Here is a 9722-nt window from a genome sequence, read left to right on the forward strand (position 1 = left end):
TGTACGTAGTTGGAGAGTCCGTCAACCAATCAGACCAGCTATCCGGGTGACGTAGGCTGTGGATGATGCTGTATCCTTGGCATTACACACTGTGTGTCAACATCTAGAGGGCAGGGATAAATATGTCAGGATGCTTTTTGTTGATTATAGTAGTGCTTTTAACACCATCAGACCCTCTATCTTAACATCTAAGCTGTTAGACCTGGGCCTCTGCAATTCCATCTGCAAGTGGATACAGGATTTTCTAACAGGTCGCCCCCAGATAGTTAGAGTTGGCACTACATACTCAGGCTGTATAGTGCTAAACACAGGAGCACCCCAAGGCTGCTGTCTCAGTCCCTTATTATATAGTCTGTACACATATGACTGTAGGGCAAAACATCCCACTAATAGTATTGTGACATTTGCAGACAACACTACTTTGATAGGACTCATTGACAGCAATAATGAAACTGCCTACATGGATGAGGTGTGTATTTGATCAGTGGTGCCGTAAAAATAACTTGTCCCTTAATGTGGAGAAAACTAAGGAGGTCATCATAGATTTTAGGAAGAACAAATTCACACATACACCGGTCTACATTAACAACTCTCCTGTTGAAATTGTCAACACGTTTAAATTTAGGCATCCATATCTCAGACTCCCTCACATGGTCGTTTCACATCAGATGTGCCATTAAGAAGGCACACAGAGAGGCTATATTTTGAGGTGTTCTTAAGAAATGGTATGTCTCTTAATATTCTAAAGAATTCTACCGTTGTACAATTGAGAGTATATTACGGTACATTGTGTTGGTTTGGTAGACTACTTCCCATGATCGTAATCTTCTGACAAAGGTGGTTAAAACTGCGTCTAAAATCATCGGCGTTCCACTGAACCGTTGCAACATATTTACTGGAAACGTAGTACTAAAAGCACGTAGTATTATGCGATTCTAGTCATCCTGCACACAACCTCTTCTCCCACCTTCCATCAGGAGACGGTTGCAGAGTATCCCAACCGCACATCACGTTTTAGGGATAGTTTTTATCCTCAGGTAATCAGGTTGTTGAATGATAGCGCAGCAGGAAGGAGGGCTGGGGTCTGGATTTAGTTACTTAGCCACTGTTATTGTGGTGGTTAAATGGTTTTATGTTTTTAACCTATATTATTGTTATTGATTGTTACTGTTGACTGGTGCTGAGAGAGTGCAATAGGGCATACTGTATTTCATTGCTGTGGTACTTGTACTAAAGTGCATATGACAATAAATTTTGAACTTTGAACTTTGAACTTTGTAGAAGCGACAGCAGCATCAACGTGTTGCTGCACCCCGCTGTGCTTCGGTGGCCGCGGCTCTGTTGAATGTAAACAAGAAGCTGCTTGGTTCCTTCTCTATTGTCATCGTGTTAAACCCGCCAATAGAGCGCCAGGTAGATAAGCCTGTCTGTGATTGGTTCCTGACAAATTGTGAACTGAAGCAGGAGAATTAAAGGTGCAGGTTTCCAGAGCGAGCTGCAGGGTGAAATCAATTTGCCGGCAGAGTGGGTGGGGCTTACCCAGTCTACATGCCAACATTAGGCAAGCATCTAATTACATAACAAAAAAGTGATGGCAAGTTTGGTTATAATTCTACTGAAATTGATTTCAGTGTGTGAAAAATTGTAGAGCTGAAAAAGAAACTTGTAAGGTATGTTACTCCTCGATTGTATACTCGAACAAAAGTATGAAAACACTACACCTATGGCTATGCATCCACACGTCTCCCTCTTTAATTCTCCTCCTGTGAGCTCCCTGCTGTTTTCTCCATATGTCTCCCCTCACAGTAGCCCCATTAGCCACCTTTGTGGACAAACTCCAACACTGCTGTGAGCCTGCATTGTAGGACAGTTGAAGACTGGTTGTACTGAGTCCGTCCCAGTGTTAATGTGTGGAAATATGTCAGGAAAGATCTCCTTGGAAACCAGCATGGATCCTCCTTAACATTCGCAGGATAAATAAAGAAGTATTCTGATTGTGTAATGCGTAATCCCCAGTTTAACTGCAGCCAGGTACCTTTGTTGCATGTCAACAACGTTATGTTGTTACCTCTCCAACTCCGGCAGTGGCCATGGTCCATGGAAAAGTCAATCTGCAGGCTACCGGTAAGATATCATTACCTTGTGTCTTTAGCTGCATGCTCCCAGCCAGTAAGCCCTGTTGTGTTGTTTTTTTCTTTGAATGTGCGCAAGTAGGCGGGGATGGAGAGACAAACAAATACCGGGTGGAATCAGGGATTCTGCTCTTGATTTCGATCCAAATCAAAAGCTCATTTTAATCGATTTTCGACAGCCCCAGCCTGCAATCAAATAAAGGCGGGAAAAAACAGAAAGAAAAGAAAGAAAAGAAAGTACTCTAACCTCCTCTGGCTCTGGGGGTTTTCCAACCGCCCACACTTCCATTGAGGCCAGGGTGAAGTCCTCCTCTCCAGAAAGCTGTGGGCTGCCGTAGGTGGTGCACTTGGGCCGCGCACGGCTATGACCACGACCGAAATCACTGTCCAGCCACAGGCCAAAGTAGTATAGCTGACCGCCCATCCCCTGATGAAGGCCACAAATCAGTAACACTATGAGACTAGCATTAAGACAAGTATTTAATTACAGTAACAATATCTATCACTAAAGTCTTTTTTTTCAATCCTAAAGTAGGAACAATATTTCTGAAATTCAACTACCATTATTCTGTGAAATGAAACTTATATTAAAAGGGGACCATTCTGATGCCAAACAGTTGTAGCATTTCAAAAAAATACTTGTGATAAAGATGAATAGTAATACCACATCAGAAGAGATTGACATTTTCTGACTGTTACCAATCGTTTTTAAAGCTCCATTAATTGACTGACTTTTTGGCCACATAGGGGCATAAGCAGAATAAGCTGAAACACAAAACTGACATATTATATTGTGTTTAACATTCACTAGCCTTTTAGCTCTGTTTGGGCTCCACCACCTCCTGAGAAAAAGCTAGGCTGAGTTCCAAATCACATACTTTGTTCTTTTAGTATGTACTGCAGCTGCCCTTACAAAATATGTCATGTTGCATGTAGTATACATACAATTGGGACATACTATAACTTCATAAAATTGCACCTTGAACTTTGACCTTTATGCTAATATATTCTGAGAAGGGATTGTGAGTCAGAATAGCCAGAAAAGCATGCTGGCATGCATACTGCAAAATCTGAGCGGATGCCGTAGGACATCCTAGTATTTTTGGCATACTGCATTTTACAGAAATCTTTTTCTGGCATACTAAATCGTATATATTATGAGTATTGGAACACAAAGCTAACGTCTGAAAACAGCTGGCTGAGCTGCTGGAAACGACACCGATGAGAGACGAGTTGCAGTTACAACGTTTTAATAAAGGTTTTAGTCTCTTGAATCATAAAACTTGCATCAGGCAATATCTGAGAAAAAAAACATATTAACTGGCTAGATTAAGGGAATTCCATGTGAATTACATTGTACATCTTAATCTTCATGTGGCAATTAGATGCCATGAGCAACAGAAGTTACCCTCTGTTAAACTAAGGTAGTCTCACCAGTCCGTTGGGCATGGTCTGCTGATTCTGGTTAAAGTACATGAAGTGTTGGTTGTATCCTGTTGCTGTATAAACTCTCAGTCTGGGGAACACTGAGAACAGGAAGCATCTGGAGTCACCTGCGCATACACACACACACACATATACATACAAATTATTAAGGGTCTGAGAGAAAAGTCAAGTGACAGCCCACAGTATTCAAACAAGAAGTATTACTTCCTCAATGTGTCCTTTTATCAGTCTGGGGTCTGGTCCACACCAACATGATAGTACTGTTTTTAGACATCTTTATGGATGTCCACTAGAAGCCTAAATTCACTGTGATCTATCAGAGGCATCACACTTCACTCCGGTGTGGTGGAGTTCTTTCAAACGTATAAGTAATTTGCGCAAATGGCCTCTGTTCTTCATTCAGCAGAACAAAATCAACAGTTCCCATAAACCGTTCACCTGCTGTTATGTTTCAATGCAGCTGTAAGGCTTATTACCTAAAGCAGGTTCCCAAAGTGGGTACCACTGCACCCTGAGGTGCCGTAAGTACAAATGTACTGTGTGTGCGTTCTAATGGTTTTTCAATGAGGTACGCTACAGCAAATAACAAGACAGCAACACACTTTGACACACACGTTCCTGGTTTAAAGCAATCTGAAATTGTTACCATAGCAGGCAATGGGAAAATGTAACGATGTTAATAGAGCTCAAAGAAATGCTGGCCCTGGCCCATAGCACAGTCAGAAACACTTAAACTTCAGCCCGTCAAAAGTGCAGGTCCATGAAAACAAATCCCTATACTGATGCCAGCTGAAGATGGTATTCATTAAATATCTAATTTCATCCGAGCCATGCAATACGGAGTCCAGTAGGATCAGACGAGATTCTGTTCTCTCACCCTGGAACTGAGGTTTGACCTCCCAGGCGTGGGAGGCAAAGCCCCCAAAAACATGCCCCTTTGTGTCTTTAATAAGCAGCAGGGTGGGCCCACATTTTGTCAGACCGGCAGCCATCCTGGTGAAGCTCTCCCCATGCAGCCGCGTGGAAAACACGAGTCTCCAGGGGGCGCTGTAGCTGTCTGGCAACTGGAGAGAATCACATGGTGTTGTGCAGTCACAGTGTATGTAAATATCATTTTAATAACACATATGACACATATAAATGAATAAGTAGTTATATTTTCATGTGGTCATTGACATGACATATCCCTTGTCATTATTTTTAACAGATTCATATTACACAGCAAACCAAAATAATCTAGCATTTCAACAGTAGTGAACGTTGTAGTAGCATACAGTTAGAAGCACTTATTTGTGTCATACACACAGTCTTGTCCAACTTCTATCTGTGGACATCTTGCTAGAATAGGGTCCAGGTTGAAGAAATGGAAGTTAGCCTTTAATTATGTGCAAAGCAAGGGGTTTACTGTTTCACTGTGGGAATGATAGTGACGTCTGATGAGTTGTCTGAAGCTATTATATAACTAGTTGACAATAAGGAAGGTGGAACTGATCACATTACCGCAACACAATTAGATGGAAAAAACTAGAGGAGAGCCTGGCTACTACGCACAGCATTCGGGGATGGGAGGAAAACGTGCTCTAGGCATTTCTTTAAACCAATCACAATTGTCATGGGTGACGCTGAGCGCCGGAGAAAAGCCGCTGTGCCTCTGCTAAATAGTCCCAGGAAGGAACTAGTTTGGTGGAACATGTGTACATCCAGAAGTAGTTTTAGTCGTCAACAGAAAAACTCAGATTGGACAGATAGTCTAGTAGCTGTTGGATTTACCTGCAGAGATCTGAGGACCAGGTAACCCAGTCCTCAGATTGGACAGATAGTTAGTTAGCTGTCTGGATTTACCCTGCAGAGATCTGAGGACCAGTTAACCATAGTCCTCAGATTGGACAGAAGTCTAGCTAGCTGTCTGGATTTACCCTGCAGAGATCTGAGGACCAGGTAAACATAGTCCCAGATTGGACAGATAGTCTAGCTAGCTGTCTGGATTTACCCTGCAGAGATCTGAGGAACAGTTAACCATAGGCTCAATTGGAACAGTAGCTATGCTAGCGTGCTGGATTTACCCTGCAGAGATCTGAGGACCAGGTACCTAGTCCTCAGATGGACAGATAGTCTAGCTAGCTGTCTGGATTTACCCTGCAGAGACCTGAGGACCAGGTAACCATAATCCTCAGAAATCCACCAGAGCCAACACAAAGGAAGCCCAAACCCTAAATTAAGGCTAAATTTTCCGGCAGCAACAAGCAAATCCCGGAAGAAGGTCAAGGATAAAGACTACACTCAACTTGACTCAGTGTTACCGGTGCTGTTAGTTCCTGTTATAGAAACAGAACAGGTCAGATTTATAGAAATAATAGCAATATGACTATAGCCCTGCTTGTGTCCAGTCCAAGGTGTCTGACTGAATTCTGAAGGACAGGTTCACTAATTTTATGTAAAGATGAAGGATCTTTGCACTAACAGCAAAAGTGCAGGGATGGAAAAGTGGCTGATGTTATAGTGATGTTATAGTGTGTGTAGTGCATATATCATTTACACATGTAAAAGTTTTACAAATCTAGATAGGGTTTCATGAAATGTGTAAAACAGTACAGATCTTTAATTGTACAACTGACAATCCTGACGTGCATTTGTCTGTGTCATCCCGGTGATGGCGTACCCGAGTCCTGCACTCGAGTCGCTATTCTCTGGACTGGTGACCGACTTGGACTCTGACTCTGGGATTTAGGAAATTGGAATCTTTGACTGTATTATTGCATGTTGCTGTTTAAGGTCATTTTGTTGACTTTTTCCAATTGTTTTGTGGCTTTCTTAGACATTTTTTGTTGCTTTTTTGTCGACATGAAGCCCTACAGAAGTCAGCATAAAGCTCACTCAAGCAATACAATTATCACATTTTTTACAACGTGAATATGAAAACTCTCTGCTTCTGGGGGAATTTCAGAGTCATAAAGTTGTTAAATTTGCCAAATTCTGTATAGCAGTGTTGCGAGCTGGTACAGCCGCGGGCCTTGAGTTTGACACGTGGTTTAAACAGTAAGTGCAGTAATCAACACACCACTGGGAATCGACATATGCCACTAAACAAGAGAGACACGAACATCTGTTGGTATTTGTTTCTTCCTTCTCTCCTTTATTTAGTAATAGTATTTACTAAGAGTGGGAGACGTCAAAATTTCCACATTTTTTAAACTTCATTACAAAATGAGTTGCAATGTGGTTTTAGTATTGTCATCAAAAAGACATTTTGGTCAGAACCTACTGATATGATGCCTAATATGTTTTTATTCCAACCTGTGGAGCCAGAAACATAAGGGTGGGAAGGTCCAGCAGACACCTCAGCTCTTTCCAGGGCGTCCCGATGCAGGGGGGCAGCAGGGTGGGGGCCGGCCGGCCGCTCAGGGACACGTTTAGGCCCTCAGCTACCAGGATCTCCAGGTACAATGAAACCTGGGAGACCCTGAAGATCCAGTCCTCCAGACAGGAAACATCATAACATCCTTGAGAGGAGAGGAGAAGAGAGGTTTTAAAAGTCCCTTTATTGGACCATTTTCTTCCTCAGCAACTTCTGCAGTTGAGATCATCTCACTAACTGCTTCATGGTGTGGTGTGGGAACTGCACCATGGCTGACAGGAAAGCCTACAGCGAGTGCTAAAACTGTTTAAAAAATCCTTGGCACATCACTCCGGGCCATCACTGACCTTTATCACTCACGGTGTCTGCGACGTGCACACAATATCATCGAGGACCACACGCAGCCCAGTCATGGACTGTTCTGCATCCGCCCGTCTGGGAGACGTTACAGGAGTCTCAGAAACAGCTTTTTTCCCAACACCATGACGCTGCTCAACACCAAGACCCAGCACTAGCCTCTGCGCCGCCCCGCTACGCCCCCTCACCTTTTGCACATGGTCTATGGACTGTCTGATATATAATACCTCTGATCACTATGCATTTTACAAATACACCTCACAAATGCACTGTATGTGATCATACTGCATTCTGTCTCTCCTATTTTATGGACTATGGAATCTCTGATTTCTCAGAACTCTATGCACTTTATTTGCTAATCCACTTTAATAATTCCTCAATGGACTAACGTGATCATACTGCATTCTGTTTTATGTCTATTTTAAGCACTGCTATAAAGGAAAGGCCCTTTAATGATTACACTGTTAGATGTAAAAACTGACAAAGTTAAATCTAATCTAATCTAATCTAAATTGACACCCACCAACCACTGTGGCCGGCTGCACAAACAAAGCGACAAGTCAGGGTTTCCAGATTGGTCTGTTTTCTGCCAAGAAATTTTGTAGTGTTTGAAAGTTTTGTGTGTCTTTGGCTTGGAAAATGTAATCTGTATCTGCAACACCTGCCTGTAGTACTAATACTACATTTCCCATGAACACAAAGTCATGATGGGTCAGATAACCGTTAGCTACGTGCCTAGCGATTTTGAACTACGATGAGACGGAGAAGACAAACGAACAGAGCCGGATAAACCAGAGGAGCCAAAATTAAACTAAAGTTAGAAAAAAAAAACGTGACTAGTGGCTGGTTACTTTAAAAATCTAGTAGCCATGTTGGCTGGCTATCAAAAGAGTTCATTTAAAGCTCTGGATATACGTATGTACTGTATATAAGTGCAGTTTGTTTTTGTTCCACATTAAAGGGGGCAAATTTTCCCTTTTGTATGTTGAAAAACCTTTGAATCACCTGTTTACCTGAGGGTTTGAGTTCAGAGCACATGTGCTCTGCCAGGAGTTTGACACCTAGGGAGCCATCACCCATTCGCTCTGGCTTCCAGGCCTGCAGGCGCCCTCTGTGGACCAGGATCTGAACTACAGCAGAAATCAGGTCCTGGAGGAACTATGGAGAAAGGGTAAAGGGGCCAGAGCAGGGCATCAGTAGGGAGGGTTTGGCAGGGGCTCCCCAATCCATTGGTCTGCGCCACCACACTTAAATAATCCTGGAATCACCCCTGAGGGTTAGAGGTAGCAACGTGACAAGGGAGGGTTGATGTAAATAAAAGTAGAAAAGGTAAAAGTACTACAGAAATGTATATGTTATTTCCTATTTAATTGGGCCCTGTACTCACCTCTGCCACCTGCTCACATGTGACAACCACTGCTGTCCCTGCCCCACGCTGGCACATGGCCATGACGAGAGGAGCCCGTTCCTCTGCAGTGCCTCGCAGCGTGTCGGCTAGGAAGATGACCAATTGCTCTCGAGCTACTCCAGAGGCACCCGAGGTGCTAGTCTTCCCAGAAGCTGCGGGTGCTGCGAGTCCAGGGTCGATGGTACGCATGCAATGGTAGATCCTCCTCACCATGGAGTCTGGTACCAGGCTGCCCATTGAGGACTGGGACAGACAAAAGGAAGGGTTGATTCTACACAGGCAACACACTGGCAGGAATGAGCCTCTCCTGACAGATATACTTGTAGAATGCATTGGATAGTAATGACTTTTGCTCAGTGGAACACATACGTCAAATGTAAAAGTCCAAAAATGGAAAAGAACATTTATGATACGATGAAGTGGGTTGTTATATTTACTTGCCCGACGTGGCGTTTCATTTGCCCCGGCCCAACAGGTAACCCTTATGGTTTAAATATGCATATGTCCTGCTTTAACAGTCCCACCTGCAACACCTCAAGCGTTAGAGTCTTCCCTGCTGGGGTTTTCCCGGGGGCTTCTGCAGGGCCCTCAGCACCGCGCTGGAGCCTGTCGAAGACCCCCTCCAACACAGGCCGCTCCTCGGGACGGAAGCGGGCCAGGCGCTTCTGCACCACCACACTCTCTGTGTTACCCATGATGCTCTACAATCCAACACAACGTATATCAGAACACACACGCCAGCGACTACTTTTTTTTTTTTCTAAACAACCAGAACATAATAAACAGAATGCATATTGTGCAACATTGATGTCAGTGTAGTTATGTATTGTGTTTGTTGTACATGTCTACATAGAATATAAGGGTTCCCCCAGAGTACTGCAAGCCACCAAGTACGGGAGGGAAACCTTGAGAGAGAGAGAGAGAGAGAAAGAGAAAGAGAAAGAGAGAGAGAGAGAGAGAGAGAGAAAGAGAGAGAGAAAGAGAAAGAGAGAGAGAGAGAGACATCATGGCTTTCAAACAAGCA

At 43.4% G+C, this 9722-nt stretch overlaps 1 protein-coding gene across 2 annotated transcripts in view; it reads right to left on the reverse strand.

Moving 5' to 3' along the window:
* The window catches only part of LOC116693427 (MTOR-associated protein MEAK7-like), a 13836-nt gene that overhangs the window by 2541 nt on the left and 1573 nt on the right, over window positions 1-9722 (reverse strand). The window contains exons 2-8 of one of the 2 annotated variants that reach the window (XM_032522411.1): window positions 9223-9399; window positions 8678-8941; window positions 8304-8448; window positions 6873-7078; window positions 4456-4642; window positions 3567-3685; window positions 2380-2559 (exon numbers count right to left, since the gene is read on the reverse strand). In XM_032522411.1, coding sequence (XP_032378302.1) covers window positions 2380-2559; window positions 3567-3685; window positions 4456-4642; window positions 6873-7078; window positions 8304-8448; window positions 8678-8941; window positions 9223-9393 — 1272 coding nt within the window. In that variant the 5' untranslated portion in view covers window positions 9394-9399. Of the gene's footprint in view, window positions 1-2379; window positions 2560-3566; window positions 3686-4455; window positions 4643-6872; window positions 7085-8303; window positions 8449-8677; window positions 8942-9222; window positions 9400-9722 lie in introns of both variants that reach the window. The other variant, XM_032522410.1, reaches the window with a different exon arrangement.

This window comes from Etheostoma spectabile, chromosome 8, assembly GCF_008692095.1.
Source record: "Etheostoma spectabile isolate EspeVRDwgs_2016 chromosome 8, UIUC_Espe_1.0, whole genome shotgun sequence".
NCBI classification, from domain to species: domain Eukaryota; kingdom Metazoa; phylum Chordata; class Actinopteri; order Perciformes; family Percidae; genus Etheostoma; species Etheostoma spectabile.